The 22,971-nt window shown below is 33.0% G+C and overlaps 1 protein-coding gene across 7 annotated transcripts; it reads right to left on the minus strand.

The window, feature by feature from the left end:
• Positions 1 to 76: 76 nt before the first annotated feature.
• Positions 77 to 13,539, minus strand: LOC127725698 (E3 ubiquitin-protein ligase XIAP-like). Of its 7 annotated transcripts, none has more exons than XM_052232867.1 (5): positions 13,410 to 13,539; positions 6,431 to 6,927; positions 5,546 to 5,791; positions 4,227 to 4,352; positions 77 to 1,825 (listed from the first exon to the last, which is right to left on the minus strand). In XM_052232867.1, exons 2-5 carry the CDS (start codon positions 6,912 to 6,914, stop codon positions 1,572 to 1,574), a joined length of 1,110 nt encoding a protein of 369 aa, XP_052088827.1. In that variant the 5' UTR covers positions 6,915 to 6,927; positions 13,410 to 13,539; the 3' UTR covers positions 77 to 1,571. The 7 variants fall into 7 exon arrangements, with proteins under 7 accessions (XP_052088827.1, XP_052088834.1, XP_052088828.1 ...); XM_052232874.1 differs by having other exon boundaries at positions 13,385 to 13,539; XM_052232868.1 differs by having other exon boundaries at positions 13,334 to 13,539.
• Between the last annotated feature and the right edge of the window lie 9,432 nt (positions 13,540 to 22,971).

Genomic DNA, 22,971 nt, shown 5'->3' on the forward strand with positions numbered 1-22,971 from the left:
CAACAGACTGATGCCAAGTGATGGCAATAGCTCATAGGGACTTTTGATCAAGGTAAGCTTATAAAAAAACAACTCGTTTTATGAATGCATAATTTCTATTCAACTGTTTATTACAATAATGTAATTGTGTATAAAACTTATATATTTTGATTAAGGCTTAGATAAGCACTACAGAAAATATAACTATATATTATATTATAAATTATATTATAAATTTCATACATCCAGGACATTATTACAGACTCCTGAATGTCAGCCAGCCTAGACTGACTAAACTAAATTTTAATATGGTCATATGTTGTATAGATGTCTAATGATGCATCCATTCTAATGATTCATTTTCATATTGTTTTTACAAAGTTGATGCTTTCCAAAATCAGTAAATAGGTATTATTATTTTTCTGTATCTTACAAGATTTAATTCAGGGCTGAAAATGAGATTTTAAGGCACTACTTTAAAATAAAATTGAGAATGGAAATGGGGAATGTGTCAAAGAGACAACGACCCAACCATAGAGCAGACAACAGTCGAAGGCCATCAATGGGTCTTCAATGCAGCGAGAAACTCCTGCACCCGGAGGCTTTACTTTATAACCTGTAAAGCTGAAATCTTTCTCATGACAGTTAACTTAATAGCTTGTAACATCATTACTAATATAAATACATTTTATCACAAATACAAGACAAATGGAAGACAAAATCCTCAGGTCTATGTATATTCCTTTTGAATAAAAATATCTAACAAGATAGCAAGTACAAAAATAATGAAACCATAGCTTGATTGATTCATTGTCCAGTAGTGAAATATTTTGTGTGCTAAAAATTTATCCTACTTCAGTGTTGTTTTTATTTGAAAAAAATCTTAAACTGAAACAAAAAAAGTAATTGGACAATTGACTATTTATAAGGGAAAAGCAATAAAGTACTGTAAAATATCATTATAATGCCCTTTAACTATTTATTTATAAGAATTGACTAGATATGAGAGGGTAGTTCTAGATTTCCTCTGTGATATATATAGTGAGTTTCTTTGATAAATTAGTTTCAGAGTAGCAACAAAATTGCTAAAATTCCACACTTCTTCAATAAAAACTAAATAAAGCATTAAATTTCTACCAATAAAATGATTGTATTTCTGGCTTAGATTTTGTTTGCAAACTAAGGGCAAAAGTTGTACATAATAAGTTACTGTCACTTTATATACAATAATCAACATCAAGTAAGACTGTTTAAAATTATCAGAAAGGTGAAATATGCATAGAAGTTCCACAAATATGATTACTTTTCATATCAGGATTCAATAAAAAAAAAAACCTCAAAGACTATCAGTTTAATAAATAGGTGGATGAAAACCTTTCCAATGATATGTTATAACTGATATCATTTATGTGAAACTACTAAGGTGTTTTTTTTACAGTGAGAATTATATTTTACTCATTCGTGTGTTTATACTTTCTAATAAATATGAAAGACATCAATCATAAATCAACAATTTTATGTAAAATATTTGCACTACCAAAATAAATGTAACATTTTTTTAAGGATAAACATATAATTAATAAATTATATCATTAGGCAAAATACAGTGGTTGAATTGCTTTGATTTTCCCCCTACAAATAGGACATTCTTTCACCCTCAACTTATTGCTACAATTTTGACAACAACATACATGTTTACATGGTAAAAATAAAACTTCAACAGGATTGTCTAGACATATTTTACATTGGAATCTCTCATCTGTGATCCAATTTGCCTGAATGGCACTCTTCTGTGTCTTGTAGTCTGGTCTTTTGCCTTTAGATTTCTGATCTTGCACAGGGGTTTCTGTAATAATAACAGTATATAACACAGGCATATTAATTTGCTAATGGCTTAAACTGAATAATAATAAAACTTTTAACCTCACTGTTTTTTCTCGTACAGGTTCTTATTAATTACTGTAAGTTGCAACAAACCTATATGTACTGACAGTTTAAATCTACCTTTGTTATGTTTTGACTTAAAAACCACATGTGTATAAATGAGTTCTGATTGCTAAAATCTACCAGCACTGATGCTCATTGTCTAGTGAAATCTACCTGTACTGATGCTTGTCTAGTGAAATCTACCTGTACTGATGCTCATTGTCTAGTGAAATCTACCTGTACTGATGCTCATTGTCTAGTGAAATCTACCTGTACTGATGTTCATTGTCTAGTGAAATCTACCTGTACTGATGCTCATTGTCTAGTGATCAAAAATTCATAACTGGTCGCCATTTAGGCTATTAGAAAATTGAAAATCTGGCGACTGTAAATTTTCGTAAATTTTGCCCTGATCAGTCTGGTTTTTAAAAAATCGTCTGAGCGCTTGACAGTAACACAACACTAGTGAAATCTACCTGTACTGATGCTCATTGTCTAGTGAAATGTACCTGTACTGATGCTTATTGTCTAGTGAAATCTACCTGTACTGATGACATTCACTCAGTAAAATCTACATGTACATTCTGCAAAGTACTGAAGACTTTGCCCAACACCACAAATCTATATATTAAGTGTCTTGCTCTAAACATTTTTGTACATGACAATTCAATTCATTTAAGAATTGAATGCATCCTCTTGTAACTTTATTGAGGTGTAAAAGCTTTGACCGATGTACATTTTGCTTTTACAGCCATATAAAATTACAAAAAGAAGCATCCTATTCTTATAATTAAAGAACCTTTGTGAGCACGATCACATACCCCCACGCCCTCACATTGTCACTGGGCAAACAAAATCTCAACAGATTCCTAAGTTCAAAGACTCATACTGCTACAAAAGTAAAATGATAAAAATTTCTTGTGGATATGCACATCTACATATCATGTCCTTATTATCTACAAAGATTCATGAAATTCTGTAGTGTGGTTTCAGAGGAGTTGCCAAGACGAACTGTTGCAGTAGTATATTTAGGCCAAAATTCTAAGTTCAAAGGGGCATTACTCATCGAAAAAAAAAACAGAATCATAATTTTCTGTCGATATGCACATCTACATAGTATGTCCTTATTATCTACAAAGTTTCATGAAATCTTGTAGTATGGTTTCAGAGATGTTGAGATGACAAGAACAGGACTGACAGACCGTTCAAAAACATTATACCCTACGCAATAAAGTTGCGTCCGGTATAATTACTTGTTTATGATATACAACCATGAAATTACAAGTTATAGCAAATTTTGTTTTCTTCCTATGCATTGATGTGTTGTGGTCATGAGAAGCATGTGCTGTCAAGAATGATGAATATTATGAAGAAATACAAGTTGATATTGGAATGCCTCATGATAACTTTCAGCCAATCAAAAGTACAGTTATTTATGAAACCTACATGTAATGTAATTATATAAATATGCAGCAGTCTTTTCAAGTTCTCGGTTGCTATGAATAATAAATCAACTACTTGGTTTATTTTTGCATCAGATTTTGTTCACAGTTACGGCCTTTTATAGATGGGAGTTGAATTTTTACTGTGAATATTATTTGCATTTCACAGCATAATAGGTGTAATACCACCATTGTTTTCCTCTATTAGTCTTTGTTCAATTTGCACTTTTCAAAAAATTGTGCAGAATTATCTTTGTTTCAAATAAAGAAATACTTGGCAGGAGTAAAGTTTTATCCTGTCCAGTACTACAGACAAAATTTCACATTACATTTCATTGCATATAAGATAATAACCATCACTGGAAGTTAACCAATCAAATTTCCACCCCTTTCTTTCCTGTTTACAAGCTTTAGTAACCATGTAACCTCAAGTTTCCAAAATATTCTATAGAAACACCATATAAAAAAAGAATGGTGCTTTGAAACACCCAAGATATATGTTTATGACTCAGAAATTTTTTACTGCAATGAAATATAAGATTAATTTCCTACAACTGTCAAATTCAAGGGAATATTTTTTAGGACCCTTTTTTGTATGCAACCTGATATGACGTACTATGATTTGGTGGTATTACACCTTTTACAACTCATTTAAATCAACAGTACAATGTCTACAGTGAAAATTAGACACACACGAAAATTTCAGGATAGATTATATATCAAGTCCATAAAATATTTGTAAAGTAGGTATGTCTATCTGACTGGAGTCCCCTGACCTTGACCTCCCTTTCATAGTTCAATGATCAACATGAAGTTGTTGTCTTTTGTGAGATGTTTTAAGAGTTGTACACAGCTATTAACCAAAGGCAAGACATATACCTGGAGTAACAGGAGGTTGACCAGATGTGTAACCTGTAGCACCCTGGGTAGATGGTTCTGTTTCCTGGCTGACTCTCAACTGTTCTAATTCATCCACAAGGTCTTCATAACTTTCAGGGCATGGAACTACAAAAATATAAATACTGCAGTGTTACAATGTACAAATCACTAGGTTTTTTAGAAACTTTACTTTCATCTCCTTTTTTATTATTTTCCTTTCAAATATAATTAATAAATTTCATATTTTGAAATAATAAAACACTTTATTTCAGCTTCATTAAGTTGAAACATCTAAACAAAAGTTTTGATTCAAACATATAAAATATTCCAATGACTATATTCCATGTTATTTGCATCAATTTTTTTTTAGTATCTGTTTGGTCAGTATAATGTCAACTATTTTCTACTTAAACCAAAAAACTAGATGATTGGAAAGTCATTTTGGTATATGGTGTATAAGAAAATTGATATTTAGATTTACTGTTAAGGGAAGCAGTTTGTAAAATGATTTATCCTGTGTTTACCCCAACTTTTTGGTTCTTTTTATATTTGATATCCTATGAGTTAATTGCATGATGATAGGATAGGATTTAACACATTTTCTGGAACATATATTGAATTGTAATCCGGGTATTCACTCATACCGTAAACCAAAAATATTTCAACATTAGTTTATGGGTAAAATACATCGGGGTCTCTTCCTATATAAAGGTAGATGTGCTGCAGGTATGGGTCACTTTTTGGAAATGTTGACTATATCAGTGGGATGCAATTTCACAGAGGTAATATAACAATAGAAAATTAATATGTCAATGGGTAATAAATGTTCATTTTCTACAAAGATGTCTTTAAAAACTATGCACTGATCTTTTTATAAAATGATATGAATGATCACATGCGGTTAACACCTAAATAAAATGCCACAGATTGCAAGTATGATACCTGGTAAATATATAAATGGGTTATGATTTTTCTATGAAAATATAAGTAAAGGTAGGGATTTTTTCTTCTTTGAAGAATCAATTAATAATGGGGATTGGTTTAAAACCCAAGCTGAATTTCTAATCCCAAATTTTTATGCTGAGATCCCCGATTTCCTCCCCATGCAAAAAAACCCCAACATGTGTCCATATGCATACAGAAAATAGATTAACTAAGGTAAAAGGGAAAATCCACAGACCATATTTTAATTTGGTATGTCCTTCAAATTCCTTCTATTTCTGGCTAATATAGTTGAAGATAAGGAAGAAACTCAAAAGTTTTTACCAAGATTTCTAATGTTTGACTGAGAATGATATCACTGAAGGACATTTTCTTACATCCATTTCTTATCACATATTCTTTATGAATATTCAGTAGGTCTTCGGTATATCCATTTCGCCTTGCTATCATCCGATATGTTTCAGATCTCTGCTTTTTTAAGGCTTGTTGACAATCTTGACCATTCTCCGTAATGAAAGGACAAGCTGGGAACCAACGTTTGTGTTCTTCCCATGGTACATCTGGATCATCCCAGTACCGTAACAATCCACCACAATGGAAACACTTCACAGAATCTCCAGTTCCTAAATGAAAAAGAAAACAATTATTTTACAAAGTTAAACTATAAGTAACTCTCAATAGAGACATACACATTTAAAATCCTACTGACTAAAGAAAAGGTAAATTTTTAGTCTTATTTGGCCTTTCAAATTTTTTCCAAATAAAAAGCAAATAATACCAATACTATCGATCACTACCTATAAATTAATCAATTTTGCATAATTTTATAGAAAAGACGCTGTTTTCTCAAGGTTTCAACTTCTTTTGTCAATGTAAATTAACAGGGTTTTTTCATGGCAAATTATAGTAATAGATTACAATAGCCCTTAAAAGTCATGTGAACTAAAAAGTATTTGTAAACAAAAAATGAAAGTTTGTAGAACTGGTACATTTATTTGCTACAAATTTCAACCTAGCTTTACAAAACATGACTGTTAATAAAGATCTCATACATGTAGTTAGAGGTATTGATTAACAAACATTTAAAAGAAGGTCCAACTGTGTATTGCTGAGCCTAAGATATTGCTTTCATACTGGCAAATGTTACATGTACATGTTTAATATGCTTCTCATAAACTATAATTTTAATTTAAATCATAAAGATATTCTTAATACATAATAACTAATAAAACCTCAGAGTTTTTTTTTAAAAGATATTTTACCTAAATAGAAAAATCCAGCACAAGCCAAATCTTCCGGTTTTTGTTTTTTATCTGATGGCCAACCTTGGAACGACCTCAATCTAATTTCCCTGCTTTTATATTCAGAATGTTTTGGATTGATGGGTCGATTGTTTGATCTAACATCCTCTTGGTGTGGAATATTTCCAGCAGTTTCGGCATTAACGATAAATGGACAATTAGAAGCGTGTTTCTTATGTTCAGCTACAACACTGTCCCCACATACCCATTTTTTAAGAATAATATTACAGAAGATACACTTCACCCTGTCACCATCACCAAGGTAACAAAATCCATTTTTGGCTAAGGAATATTTATCTACATTTGCAGTCACAGGCCAGTTGTCAAATGTTTCCAGTCTATAATGTTCATAACGTAAATAATCTTCTGGTCCCCTGTTTAACTGATCATCACTGCTGTTGCGAGGAAATCCATCAACAAAATCTTCTGTTCCCACCTCAGGCATGATAATTTAGTCTCTGAAAACAAAACATGTATATGTATAAGTGAACAATAAATAAAATAACTTTAAAATTTCTCAGAAAAAATGCTGTACATCTTATAATTAACTACTGTGTTTATAAGTGTTTAATTCTCACAATGGCAGAACAGTAAAATTCTGGGACAGTCCAAGTTGGAATTATCTATAATATTTATAACCCATACTGTTAAAAATTTTGACAAAACCCTTCAGGAAAAGCTTTAATCCAGTCTGACTGAAGCCAGCCCACACTGTCTACTTGCCTACAAATGCAAGTAGATAGTGGGGGATGGGTTGAGTCAGACTGGCTTTAATCAATAAATAATTGTTGGCAGTACAGATTCCAAATAAGCATTCTAACTTTCCTTTAGTTTTTCTATCCTTTGTTTATTTGTTTGTTGTTGTTAACACCTCTTTCAGCAACCTTGACTATATCATGGTGGCCAGATTTTATTAGTGGAGGAAGCTGTTGTACCTGTTGAGAACCAGCAACCTTCAGAATTAAAACTGTAATCCTTGTCAAATAAGGTAAGGCTTGATTAGGAAGTCAGTTCATTTAAAATCAAGTCTTAAGATTTAGTTCTGTATAAACTGCTGAGTGAATCAGTCTATAGATTCTACTCCTCCTACACATGTATATAGATTGTATCATCAACTACAAACCCAAATTAGGAAATTTTGAAAGGTACATGTACCAGGTGATGAAACTTGAATAACATACACGACCTAGGTTAAAAACAATTAACATGGAGTAAAATAATCATTGCTCAAATTGTTAATTTTATTCACACCTTATGGACTCATCCCATCAAAAAATTATTAAAATCTATCCCTTACAATACAAATTGTAATAAACCTAAATCATGGGTCATGTAAAAATCATTCTATACAAAGACAACAACTTTTTTAAACTTACTTATAAATATGCTAAATAATCAAACTTTGAAAGAAATTAAAAGGTTTCTTTTTCCTCATTCTTACAATAGATGATGTTGATTCAAGATTTGTTGTAAAATTTTAGAAATTTTTATCTCGTTTTCCTGTTGACCTAATATCACCTTATATAATATACTTATATTACTACAATTTCAATTTAACTGCTAACTAATTGTTAAACACTGTAACTACCAATAGATACCTTCCTTTGAATATACAAAAAGACTGTTACTCTACCATGAAAATGACCTGCCATATGTATTCCCCCCTGCCATATGTATTCCCCTAAATTTCAACCTATAAGTATAAGGGCTATACAAAGGTAATGATCAAACAAACAATTTCATTAGAGTAACCCAGATACATTAAATGTTTTATGATATTAATACTCTATTAAGGTCTGCATGGTACATTATACATTTATCAATTCATTTAATCCATTCAAACTACATGTATATGTCTGATATCAAGCTAATCAAAGTAATAGATTCAGGCCTACACCTGTACATTGTGTACATATATACAAATGTATGTACATTATATCTTCATTTTTGCATTTCAATAATACACATAGTTCTAGTACTAAATAGATTGAAGACCTATGGTTGCTAACTTCTACATCATTTGATCTCTGGTTGAGAGTTGTCTCATTGGCGATTGCAATCATAACACATCTTTTATAATTTTTTTATATAGATCAATTATTCTTTATTTTCACATAAATATAAATATCATTTCTTTTTGAATAAAAATAATTATGCTATAATTCACAGTATGTTGTAAACATGAACTAATTATTTTTGAACCAACATAAAAAAAATTCTGTCATAGCCAGTTTGCTGAAATTAACCTATTGTTTAAAAAATTGTATTCATATGTATACTCATAAAGTTCAACTGTAGATTTAATTATTTAAAAAATAATCAGAACTTAATCAACATTTTGATCATATATCAACCTACCTTTTCAAACAATTTAAATTTAATTGACACAGATAAATACAAATATGTATACATAAGAATGTAAAATAGTTTTATTGTTTACTTGAGTACAAAAATGTAAGTTGAAGGTCAATTTTAAGACGAACCTTATTTCTTGTATATATTTCCTATCCTTACATTGACACCTACAATAGTTTATAGTTACCTACTTGTATTTACTTTCGTAGATGATTTAAACATGATAAAAACCTTTGACGTATATACCCTTCCTCTAGCATGTCTAGTCAATTTCCTTGGAAAATAAAGCAGGTATAACAAAATACATTTTTTGATTTTAAAAATAATACATTTTTATTTTCATTTTTGATGAAATTGTATCATTTTTTTAAGGTACATCCTCCATGTACATCAAAATATAAGATATAGTAATTATTTATGTCACATGAAGTTGAACTGGCTTAATTGGCTGGAGGCAGAGACTTGTTGATCAACAAATGATTTATGTATATATACTACTGAAACTTTTATCATAATTTCTATCACCTTGATACAGCCAGCTAGAGCTTAAAACATCAAGAATCAATCAACATGATCAATCAATTAATCAATCTTGATTTCACTCCATATTATGTACATGTACATGATCTAAAAGCATCTTGACTGCTAATTATTAAGGATTCACCTTGGTCAGCAGAATCACAATTCTATACTTTAGTTTTATAACATTCAAAGATCATAACAGAAGAAGAACCCCTGCAGTCTTCTCATGGTAGTGAGTTCAATTTGAGTGCACACGGTTGTGGGCCTAATCCTTGATTTGGTCAAACCAAAGACTTAAAAATTGTCATTTGCTAATTCTACGCTAAGCATGCAGCATTAGGAGTTGAGCAAACACTGGTCAGCTGAACTCTGTCAGACAGACATATACACCTTACAATTATTACATACACCATATATAGTTGACATATATTGATTACAGTATCTGAGAAACAAAACTTACCACAAAAACTTAATGATCACCAAATAAACCATGAAAAAGGTCAAGGTCAGGTAATCTCTGCCAGAATGAAATGAACATCTTTAACTATCAAAAACCCATACACCAAAAATAATTGACCTTTTATAAATAGTATCTTAGAAACAGATCTAGACTGTTGAGTATGATAACCCCGCAAAATATAATATTGACAAATGAACCATGAAAATGAGGTCAAGGTCAGATTAGCTTTGGCAAATTTTGTACATCTTAAAATCATTCAATACACCAATACATTATTCAGGTGACCTATTGCTTATAGTACAATGTATCTGACATGCAGACTTGAACAAGAAAGCTGAACCTTGATCAATCATCCATGATATGAGGTGAAGATCAGGTGAAGCATGACTGATGGACATGTAGATCTTGCAGAGATTCTATACCAAATATACATGTACACTGTAGTTGTATTATGCTCTATCATTCATAATAATTGAGACAGATCATGAAGCAGTAGCTGAACCATGAAAATGAGGTCAAACATGTCAAGGACAATAGACATATACATATACCAGACAGAAACTTTATAACATAACTTCATAAGGCATCTGTATACAAGATATGAAGTACCCAGGTCTTCTACCTTCTAAAATATAAAGCTTTAGGCAAAGAGTTTACGCTGCCTTCACTGTCTCCAAATGTCTAACATACAGGCTAAAGAAAAATTGTGTTACTAAAACTTCATCTGAGATCTTTGATTACATGTTGAGTAAAACAATATTCTGAATGGTATCAAACATGTTAAATGATTATTTAAAGTATGGTTCACAAGTTAGTACAGGTAAGGCAATATTGATTTCATTTGCTTTTTCTCTGTAAAAATGATAAAAAGTCAAGGATGCATCATTAAGTCACTTACAGCTCAAATCTTACACAAATTATGATTTATTTTCATCTCTAGTCCTTCATAGATCTATCAAAATTGCAAAAGCTATCACAAATCTGATCAACTGATTAAAGTGTTAAAGTCTTCAAGATTAACTTTTGCAGCAACAGGCCTGAGTCACCTGATGCTAAATTTTTGGAAAATTTTGTATAGATTATATTGGCCTGTCTAAGACTCTAAGAAATTCTTACATAACCCATATAAATTTTACAATCCATGGCTGGTTGGCCTGTGGCAAGGCATAAAGACTGGACTCTCTTAGGGATTTTTACAAGGAATTATAAGAAAATACTCCATCCAAATATGCCATTACAAAATAAGCTAGAAGGCTTCAAGGACAAAGGAAGGAGCCTAAATCACTTCCCTACAGTTATAATGGCCTACAACTACTGAATGTCTGAGCAATCATATGCAGCCATGTTATAATCATTGGCTACAGGTAATTTTTGCAAATTTCATACACTGTCACAAAATTAATTTCCAATACTTTTCAATGTTCCAGATAAGACTAAGGACAGAACTTTAAAATGAAGATTGATATTTTCTGTCTGAAAGGGGACATTACTTTACGTCATTTGATCATGTTTATAAATAAAAAACTCTAATAATTAAGGGGACATTACTTTACGTCATTTGATCATGTTTATAAATAAAAAACTCTAATAATTGACAATTTACTGAATTAATAGTACTTTTGGATTGTAAATTAAGCTGTAGACATAAACTAGGTTTCAATTTTTATTACCAAAACAATTTTTTCACAAATGGTGTATGATTAAAGTTGATTGCAAGTTATACTGAAAAGTTCATAACTTACAATTATTTTTCTCAGAAGTTTTTTTTTTTGGAAAAAAATCCCCAATCTTTTCACAATTTCAAGGGTCTTGAAGTTATGTTTTTTATCATACAACTTATTGACTTGAAGAAAGCAATAGTTGCAATATTTTGAAACAAATATTTTTTCCTTTAAACATTGACTTATTGAAATCATATTTTATTTTGAAATAAAGGGAGACAATACATAGAACATACAACTTGGACCTCTATTTATAAGTCAAAAGTAAAATTAGATTTATTTATATCTGAGCTCTGACTGTGTATGTTATTGTATCCTTTATCCTCTAGGTTTCATACTAAGTTCATAAACAGCAAACATTTCATCCTGATGTGTTCACATGAAATTTAATTCAATTCCTATCAATAAGGAATTCTCATCATCAATTTGGTTAACATTCTTAAATGCATGTGAATTAATGTATATCCATTGTTCTCCTCAGAAATTTCTTATATCATCCTGGTAAACAGGAGATTATGAAATACCTTCTTGTTCCTAGAAATTATAGCATCAAATCCATAACACTATCTATAAGAAACTAATTTCAGATAGCATCACATTACCATGATTCTAAAAGGCCCTGGGGAGAACACTGATACCATGATTATGTTTTATTACTTTAATACATGTAGTACAATGCTGTCAGCTAATGTGACACAACTGAGATGAGTCATTGTGCAAATATTGTGTGAGATGAGAGAATCACTTAACTCCTAATGTTTTCAGTGTTTAAATCAGGATAACATTTTTTATCTTTTGAATTTTACATTTGTACATTGGTCTTTTTGTAAATAATTATACAAAAATTAATAAAAATTTAACAGAAGGTGACCAGGCATCCCTCTTTTTATGCAAAGTCTGATAGAAGGCTAATTTCATATACCAACTGTTCTTAATAAGCCAGTCTACAAAATTTTGTTCATTTACATGTATTGATGAATTATTCAGACAGGAGTGATTGATTGATTTATTGGTGTAAATGCCACTTTCAGCACTATTGTGCTATTTCGTTGCAGTCAGTTTTTAATGATGGAGGAAGCCGGAGTGCCCGGAGAGATCTACTGACTTATGGTACGAGAACTGACTATCCTAAATTAATTAAATGTGTTTTATTAACCTACTTAGCTTAGAATAAGTTATTTATACTTTGAGTAAAAGTGACATATACATGTATCTCAAAAATGTACTTTAAAAATAAGAGGATGCGTCTGGTTTAAACATGTTTGAGGGGCTTTTGAGGGCGGCCAACCCTTAATTATCAATATAAGCAGTATTACACCATGTAAACCATATAAATTAGGGTTTTCAGGTAATATCAATCAGTTTAAGGTTTTAACTATTTTTTAACGTTTTTATGTCATCTAGATACGGCTGACTACATGCGCAACCTAATCATTAGAAAACCCTCTTCACCATTTACAATGTAGTCACCATTCATCAGTTGTTTCATTGTAAAGTGCAGTACATCAGAGATGTTTCTGTAAATTTTGTGACAAACAATAACAAAAAAGCATGAAAACATTAGAATGGTCACTCTCACAGAAAACCAAGTGCAATGTAGCAATGCATTAAAACATATTAGTAATTATAACATACATTTTGTACAGACCAACTGCTAGAACCAGCTTAAATTTTACATACCAGCAACTCTGTCACACTGCAATCTTATCACAAGTGATACTTTAAATGAAAAATTATTGGGGAAATTACGAAATATATTGTTTGAAAAGAAACTATTATAAGAGGTGGCAGCACTAGGGAAAATACCTAAAATTTACATGCTAGCCACTCTTGGAGGCGGTAGGGGATTTGCCTAACCATTGTCATCACATTCTCTTCATACCTCTCTAAACCAACAAACTGAATGCATCGTAAAATACATGCATGCGTTCTAGTTGGTCTCAAATATCACATAGTCAAAATTCCAACCTGGATTGACAATTTATTTTTTTGTTTGTGATGATTTGTTTGGTTTACATTAAGACCAAAAGGTAGCACTAATCCCCAACGAACCGTAATATAGTATAGTATATAATACTCCGAATATATTAGGGTGGGACAGGAACTTTCTATATACAGTATAGGGGGGTCAGACCTTTATCGGGACTCCGGGATCGGGTGTTTTTAAGCTCGGGATTTCGGGATTGATCCTTTCATGCATATATATATATATAACGGGAACGGAAAAAGCGTGCTGCACAAATACTGTGTTGTTATTTACATATTATATACATCGTACATTACAGTGCAGTTACGATTAAGACGGATGTGATCATCTTCACTGCTCCATGTTTAAAATACTAGTTGCTAATTTTATAATATGCTAGGTGTGCGAATATATACATTAGCTTTATAGCAGTCTATAGGAAAGCACTAAATGTTAATGTCTTATATTTTGGACATACTGTTAATATTGGATATGCGTTCATCTGCAGAATATGTAGATATATTTAAAATTTAGGTACACTAAAGCACTATGCGGTAAATATGCAGGAAAAGAGAATGTTAAAGTACTGACTATGCTGTAAAATGGCCAAATAAACGATACATGTAGGTAAATAGCCAGCCGGATTGTCGTTATTTTTTTCTAATAAATAATATGCTTCTACATAAACTGTCACTACACCCTCACCCCTACCCTGCCATCTGCCTCATTCTACTGGTATGCATGTCGTAGCAGAACAGTCGTGTGAGGTTTTCTAGCTCTATGTATTGTTGATGTTTCATATGGAATCCGTAGTTAATGCTTTTGTGAGTACAGTCCATCAGAATTTGTACAAGCATGTTACAGTTAACTAAGTTCTGATAGAGACCATTTTTTAAGTTGTCCAGGTATAATTTTATTTTCTGGAGGTGCCTTTCACGTGTATACGTACGTATGCCTATTGCATGAGAGTATGAAGTGTTCTAGGTCTTCATTTGCTGTATTACACAATGTACATATTGCGGATATATTCTTGTTGTGTTTAGACCTAACTGTCTGAAGCATTTACATTCGTGTTTCTAGCCTGCTCTTTATTTCTCCTGTTTTCACATTTGTAGGGTTGTTTCCTGTACACTGCCAGATATTATGCGGAATAAATGATGGGTTTTCCTGTATTTGAAGATATGTCAGTGTCTTTTTATTGGATTGGTCTTCAAGGCATATTTCATGCCAGTATTTATTTTGATGATATCTAACTATCCTTTTCCATTTTTCCTTTGATTTTGGGTGTTTCATAAGATTCTCAACCGGTTCCATCCTGTACTTTGTCAGAGCTTCCTCTACTCTATTTATAAATATGTTGCTTTTTTCATTTTTCATTGCAACTTGACGTTCCAGGATTTGAAATTCTAATGAGTTATTGTTTCTTATTATGTTCATCAACAAGGATAGCATATTTCTGTCTATCACCATACGGATTGGTACTGCTCCAATTAATGTGTACATAGACTGCTGTGTTGGCTACCTGATTGGGAAGGCCCTGTAACTGCTTTAAGATTTTCCGTTGCATTGTTTCCATTTGGTCCATTTCTTTTTTCTTAATTGGCATGACCTCCAGCCCATATGTCATTTTTGGAACAGAATATACCTTCCACAGATTGTGGGATACAAGAGGAGAGAAACCTTTCCTTATATGGAGACCAGCTCCTAACATACCATAAATAGTGGCCCTTCCTACTTTCAGTTTTTCATCAATATCAATTGTATTCTTTTCATTTCTGGTTATACCTAGGTGTTTTGCAGTTTCACTCCTACCTATCTGAGAGTTGCCAATGTTTACTACTCTGTCCTGTCTGGTATTATAGCATACAAGATCCGATTTCTGTGGGTTGATTTTGACCAGGTCCCTCTGTGTATGGTGGTATACAATGTCCATAATGCCTTGAAGTTCACATTCAGAGTTTGCTAGTACTAAAATGTCATCTGCACATGTAGGTGTAGCAATGCCTATTGTCCCCATATGGCATCCTAATCCACTTTCTGTAACACTATCTAGAATGGCATTATTATAGCATTTGTATAGGGAGGTCGAGAGTTTTGCTCCTTGCTGAATTCCTTGGTTGACAGATATTTTGTCAGAAACAAGATCGTCCCATCTAATTCTAATGCTCATTTCTCTCGTCAATGCCATAGTGGTAGACCTTGTTGAATAGAATCTCATGTTCCAATTTGTCAAAAGCCTTTTCTGCATCTAAGGTTAGTAATAGGACTTCCTGGTCGTCTTCACTAGATTGTATTATAACTTCTGATGCCAGGAATGCGGCAAATATCATGGGTATTGCTTCCGTAAATCCTCGTTGTAGCTGGTTTTGGATTTGGTGGATCTTTATATCTATTCTTGATTTGAGTACACTCTGAAGGATTTTAGTAAAGATTTTGGTCACTGTTATTCCTCTATAGTTTGCTGGGTTTTGACGGTCCTTATTTTTCTTCAATACTGGTGTCATTATTCCTCCTTTCAGCACCTGTGGGATATCAAGTTGTTCTATTACTGTATTGAGGATATGCAATATGAGCGGTAGAAGCTAAGTCTCAGCGTTTTTGTAGTGTTCGGCTGAGATTCCATCGATATCTGAGGATTTCCCGTTTTTAAGTCTTTTTACAGCATCATGTATTTCCTCCTCTCTTATTGGTTCAATTTTAGCTTTCCCCTTTTCTATCTTTTCGATTATTGTATTTTGAAGAGATGAGAGCTCATATTTTTCGTAATCAAAATCCTGCTTATAGTCTGGATTTGATAGCTCGTAGAAATAATCTGTCCACATATGAAGAATGTCCTCGTTTGTTTCAGCCGTCTGATTATCTCTTCGTAGCGTCTTTGTAAATCGGTTTCCATCTGACCTTTGCGTTCTCAGTAATTTGTGGAAGAGTTTATTGTCTGAGGAAGATGCTGTCATTATCTGGTTTGCCAATTTTTCTCTTTGCGAGGCATATGCTTGTCTGTGAGCCTTTCGTAATAACCTTTTGGCTGCTGTTAGCTGTGATTTTAGAGGATTATTTTTGTCTTTTGGTGCTCCTCCATGTTTCCATAAGGCATGTTTTTCCTTAGTATTCTTTGATGTTTCTGATATATTTTTATTCCAAAGGGATTTCCCAGTGCTTTTTGTTCTTATTGATTTGTTGTAGTTCGGTATAGCCTCAATGCATGCATTATGCATTACATTTTCTATAGATGTGATGTCCTCCTCTATATTTTTGTAACTAGCTTGGAGTATTTTTTCCACTCCATCAGATATGGTCAGTTGATATTTTTGTAGATTGCATTTTTCCCATTTTGTTCTTACAATGACTGATTTTGGTTTGTTGGGTTTCCTAATTAGTTTTCTCTTGATTGTAGCTATGACAGGTACATGGTCGGATGTGTTTTCTGCTTCCATATCTAATATCTGTACATATTGTGTTAGGTCTTTACTTGCTGAGAAAAAATAATCAATTTGTCCAGAAGATTTTCCGTTATGATGGAAAAAGGTTTCTTTCTCTGGGTATTCTTGGTTTAGTTCCAGTGAGTTTTCTGCCAAAAATTTCTTTAATAAAGGATCATGAGATGTTTTTGATCGATGTATAGACCCGTTCAAGTCTCCACATAGCAGAATATCATGAGTGTTCCTGTATTTTTTTTATTATTTCTGGCATTTGTGCAAGAGTATCTTTGTACTCATTATCCATATCTTTGTTGTCAGAAGGCATGTATACATTAATGAGACATAAGGGTGTGTTGTCAGTTTCCATTTGTATAACCTGGATTCTATTGCTCCCATCAACCATTACTGATATTTTGTCATCCATTTCTTTTTTCCATAGTATGGCTACCCCGCCATAGCCTCTACGGGCAATCATACTCAGCTCTGGATTTTCGTCGTCTATGCTTTTGGGCTGTTACAATCATATTTGTGTCAATATCGTGTAAAAGGTGCTGTTCTTGTTTAAAAAGCCAGTGCTCTTGTAGGCAGCACAAATCTAACTTCTTGAGGAGTTGCTTTAAGTATGTCATGTTCCCTTTTACACTTTGCACATTGAAAGTTCCTATAGTGACTTGCGTCGCTTCTTTCTGTTTCCCGGGCCTATCTCTAAAAAATGGTTCTTATTCTCCTTTGATGGCCTCATGTTTGGTATACTTGGTTTTGGCAATCTAATCTCTGTATTTTGGCCGTTGCTTCCATTGCCAGCTGATCTTTGTGTTTGCAAGTTTTCATTAATCTCCCTTTGACTAGGGTATTTTTTATAGTAGTTTTCTAGTACATCTTTGCCATTTCTGTTGTTAACATGGTTTTGTTCCGTTCTTATAAGGGGAGGTGCTCCATGGTATCTTGTTGGCGCATTCATGTACATTTGAGCTCCTTGAGCTCTTCTCACAGCATCTTGGTCTTCTATACATAGTCTGTTTTGAATATATCTGGTAGGTTCACTATTATTCTTCAGGATGTATCTTTCATTGCTGGTTCTTTGTGTTCCTAAGCTCTCACATTGGTGTTCTATTTGCTGATTGTTTTGGCAAGCAGAGGTTTTATTTTGTTCATTATTAATACAGTCTCTGATTGATGGGCTTTGATCCTGCACAATATGAGTAGGATGTATGTTTGCTATATGTCTGGATGTACTATAGCCTTCATCATGAAGCTTAACATTTGTGTCTTCCTTGTTGATTTTCTTTTCTAATCTATCAGTAATGGTTTGCTGCATCTCTAACAGTGACACTTTGTTTTTTAATTCCATCATTTCCATTTGATGTCCTATTTTGATGTCTCTTATCTCAAGTTCATACTTAAATTTCTCGAGCATGCCTTCAAGTTTTTCCTCAATGTAAGATTCCTTACTTGCATGTTGTTTTCGGCATAAGCATTGTTCTTGTTCATTATTGGTCAAAGTTGTGTTCTTGATTTCCAGTTGTGATCTGAGTAAATTGATGGTGTTTTTGTAATCTCTATTTACATCTTCTAGCATAGCTATTCTTGCTTTACATTGTACAAGTTGTCCCTCAAGTTGTCTTTCTTGGCTAGATACATCTTTTGTAGAACTAGTCTAGATAACCCGAAATGGACTATATATAGAACTAGTCTAGATAACCTGGAACGGACTGTCGAACTAGTCTAGATAACCTGTAATGGACTGTAGAAAAATTATTACAGACTTTCTGGAATGTTGATAGTTGTATCAGTATAACTTACGTTGTGTTTCAACCACAGGCGCTTGGGTATATGATACAGAAATTCTTTTTTTATTTTTTTGTTGTTGATTAAAAATATTAAATTTTCTATATTTATACTACATATCTATCACTACTGCGCATGTCTCATCTAGTTTTGAGTGATTTTACCAACTTTGAGACAAACCCCCATTTTACTATCCACACTAAGAAAGTTGGTAAAATCACTTCAGTCCATTTCAGGTTATCTAGACTAGTTCGACAGTCCATTTCAGGTTATCTAGACTAGTTCTATAGTCTATTTCAGGTTATCTAGACTAGTTCTACGGTCCATTTCGGGTTATCTAGACTATTTCTACAGTCCATTTCAGGTTATCTAGACTATTTCGACAGTCCATTTCAGGTTATCTAGACTCAGAGTTCTATAGTCCATTTCAGGTTATCTAGACAAGATCGACAGTCCATTTCAGGTTATCTAGACTACTTCGACAGTCCATTTCAGGTTATCTACACAAGTTCGACAGTACATTTCAGGTTATCTAGACTAGTTCTACAGTCTTTCAGGTTATCCAAATTGGCTAAATAGTCTCGCACTGTAAAACAGATTTACCGTCAGTGTTTATTCGAAATTATGTTTTCTTAATGCGAACGGAAGGTATTATGTATGGAGCTTAGCTATACCTTAGGCATATCAGGTCAAAGGCTATTCTAAAGAAAGATAAGAAAACAGTTAAAGAACAAGTGAAAATCAATTGAAACCTCGTCAAACCTCGTCCTGTACATGAATGAACCGTTTGCCACTGGACGTTGAACAAACAATATCAGTGTAAAAATCATGCAGAACACATGCAGATTATCAGTGGCTTCTACTAGACATTAACAAAAAATATTTCAGTAACATACAGGTCTGTATATGTGTGTTGTTTATATACCACAAATTCATCTTACTCTAAATCTATAAATTATGATATAGTGGACTTTATTGAGAAGGATATAATTAGCTATAAACAAACTTCCGGAGGGACGTGGGGTGTGTCGATTTTAAATGCACAATCTTTATTTAGATTGTATTTCAGTTTCAATATGAGAGTATGAAGTAGATACGATTCTATATTAGACACAAGGCAGAAAAATACTTGAATTGTGCAAATGCGTATTGCGAATGTCACCTTTTGAGATATTTTTGGAAGATCTATTGCTTCTGATGTAACAGCCACTATGTTCTGTCAGTTACTTTGTTCCGGCGGAACTTTTCAACTATAGTTATTTCGTTCCGATGGAACTTTCCAACTAGTTGTTTTATTCCGAGTGCAGTCGAAAAGTTCCGGAAAAAGTAGCTATAAGTTGAAAGTCCCGGAACAATGTAGCTAGTTGAATAGTTCTGGCGGAACAGAACAACTAGCTACATCGTTCCGAATATACCATATTTCGTCCTTTTTGTAGAAAGAGGGGGAAGAATGAGTATCAGTATATATAAGAGCATATCATTAATTTACAAGAATACCCAACGCACTGAAAGGGGTTTCTTTGGGGACAAATATGCAAAATTTAAGTTGTATTTCATAGCTCACATAAAACGGAATAAGTTGCATTATCATGCAAATTTAGTATTCACGGTACCCTCAAGAGAGGGAAGAATACCCCCCTCCTCATGTGGTTCTTTGCATCAATTCTCCAAATGGAACTTTGTGACTGGTTGATTAGTTCCGTTGGAACTTTTGGGCTAGTTTGTTAGTTCCGGTTTTGACTTATTTGCCAAAGAGGAACTTTGTGGCTAGTTGATAAGTTCCATTTGACTTTTGTAATCAGTATCTTGGTTTCCCTTTGAAAGGTTCAAATATAATATGTTGCTCTTTTACTTTGCATCAATTCTCCAAATGGAACTTTCTGCCTGGCTGATAAGTTCCGTTGGAACTTTTGGGCTAGTTTGTTCGTTCCGGTTTTGACTAATTTGGCAAAAAGGAACTTTCTAACTAGTTGATATGTTCCGTTGGAACTTTTCAACTAGTCACTTTGTTCCGGTGGAACTTTTAAACCAGAGGAAGAACAAAGTAACTTGTTAATAAGTTCCCCCGGAACTTTCCAACGTCGGAACAAAAGAGCATTTACACCGACAATGTCTGAGTAAATGTTTTCAACACATATTGTATTTCAGGTTTTCTGATTTTATGCCATTTTTGTCAGATTGTGATTGCAGAATATCTTTTGAAATTATAGCCAAGTTTTTACAAAGCTATATTAGTAAAACTAAGAATATCAATTATCAATTGCCTACAAAATAACATCCAAAACAGATTCTTGCGAAAATTTTCAAGCGAATGTAACTTCACATGACATTAAAAAAACAAAATGTTTCAGGAAAATCAAAGAATTCGACATTCAATGATATCAATTAAGCTGTAAAAGACTTAAATGACATATGAAGAGAAAGGAGAAAAGTAAAAAAAAATAAATAAATGGTTTTATTTGGATTTAAAAAAATCTAAGGGGAAAAGTTAAATTCCAAGAAAAACTTTAAAGTATATATTTCCAAATTAAAAACTGTAATTCGGGTTATCTTGAGGGTTATTAACTTTGTTAGACTTGTGAAAGAAAATAACGTCTTGCTAGTTGAGATACTTTATGATTCTAAGATGCGTAGAACTATACGTAACAATAGCGTTACGTTACATTACAATAGTGTGCGCGAAAGTACGGGCGGGAAACAATTACATAACATAACGTTCTAAAGTCTCTTGGTCCATATTCACGACATTCTGGGGCCGGCCTCAAAATGAAAAAAGAAATTTAATTATTTTAAAATGATAAATAATTAAAACTATTAAAGTTCTATAAATAGATCACATTGAAAGTGTTTTGTAAAATTTCACATTACGTTAACTGTCCTTCACAAAAATCATTTAACAGTTATTATTATAATAGTTCTAATGGATATAACTTCACAATTGGTCGTATGGTAACTAGTCCTCTAGAAGTCCGTACTTTTGCTGCATAAATAAGTCCACCCCTCCTTTGATGACGTCTTCTATTGTTCCCAATCTCCATAAAAGTCGTGGTGATTCACTTTCTAGTTGAACTACATCACCGATGTTAACTTGTCCATTATGTTTTCCGGAGGCTCGATGATATTCACGTAATCTGGTAAGATATTAAACGGCCTAATAAAAGTCCTTTTCTCTCAAATAGCTTGTTTGCTGTGATTGTGTCAAGTTCTTGAATATTCGCTTTGTGTATGTCGTTGTGCATCTCTGTCGTCGAAATAATTCTTCCATGTAAAAGATGAGAAGGCGTCAATGGTTCGGGATCTCTTATGTCTGAATATATATATATGTAAGTGGGGCGATTGTTTATTATAGTTTCAATCTCCGTGAGTATTGTTGTTAAAGATTGTTCGCTGACGAGTGCTGTACCAAAAACTTTCTTTAATGTCATTTTCGTTAAGCCAATAAGACGTTCCCACCATCCGCCATACCACGGCGCTCCTTTCGGAATGAATTTCCAGTTAATGTGCAAATTCAGCTGACTTTGTAGTTCAATTGATGCGGCTACACATGTAGGTGCGTTATCGGAATAAATAGTGTGTGGTGTTTTCGACTGACAAAACGTCTAAATGCTAAGACAAAGTGTTGAATGACAAATCAGGTACAAGTTCCAAATGTATAGCTCGTATACATGCACATGTGAATAAACATATGTATACCGTCCGCGGTTGTGTTGATTTATCCTTGATGTGTAGAGGTCCGGCAAAATCTATCCTAGAGGTACAAAATGGTATGGTGACTTTTACTCGATCCTTTGGTAGTGGTGGTGGTTCCGATCTGTTATACGGTTTACCAATTATTTTTTGGCATTGTACGCATTTACGTAAGACACTGTTCACACATTGTCGAATTGCCGGTATCCAGTATGATTGTCTTATCTGGGTTATTGTCTGGCCGACTCCTGCATGTAGATTTCTTAGAGGTGCGTCCATATTAAAAAAATCTGAAAGTTTGTGGTTCTTTGGTAATAAAATAGGAAACTTCGCGTTTTCTTCTAGAGATGAATTTTGTATTCTGCCTTTACATCGTATGATTCCATTTTCATCCAGATATAAACGTAACTGTTGTACAAGCGGTAGTGATTAAGTTTTCGGAATCAATGAAATATGTTCTAGCTCTTTCACGAACCTGTCTTGTTGTGTTTCTTTGATCTATAAATTCATAGCTAATGAAATTTCCTCTTTTGTTAGAATTGTCTTGGGCTTCCTGTCACCTTGTGAACTCCTAAGTCGATATG

The sequence above is a fragment of the Mytilus californianus genome, unplaced genomic scaffold, assembly GCF_021869535.1.
Source record: "Mytilus californianus isolate M0D057914Y unplaced genomic scaffold, xbMytCali1.0.p SCAF_15, whole genome shotgun sequence".
Lineage (NCBI taxonomy): Eukaryota > Metazoa > Mollusca > Bivalvia > Mytilida > Mytilidae > Mytilus > Mytilus californianus.

What these genes read in the sequence shown, in the direction of transcription:
- LOC127725698 (XM_052232867.1), bottom strand. Translation starts at nt 6,914, where the DNA reads ATGCCTGAGGTGGGAACAGAAGATTTTGTTGATGGATTTCCTCGCAAC. An exon ending in TGCTGGATTTTTCTATTTAG is followed by an intron (nt 5,792 to 6,430) that starts GTAAAATATCTT and finishes TTTTTCATTTAG; the next exon opens with GAACTGGAGATTCTGTGAAG. An exon ending in ATATGTGATAAGAAATGGAT is followed by an intron (nt 4,353 to 5,545) that starts GTAAGAAAATGT and finishes ATATTTTTGTAG; the next exon opens with TTCCATGCCCTGAAAGTTAT.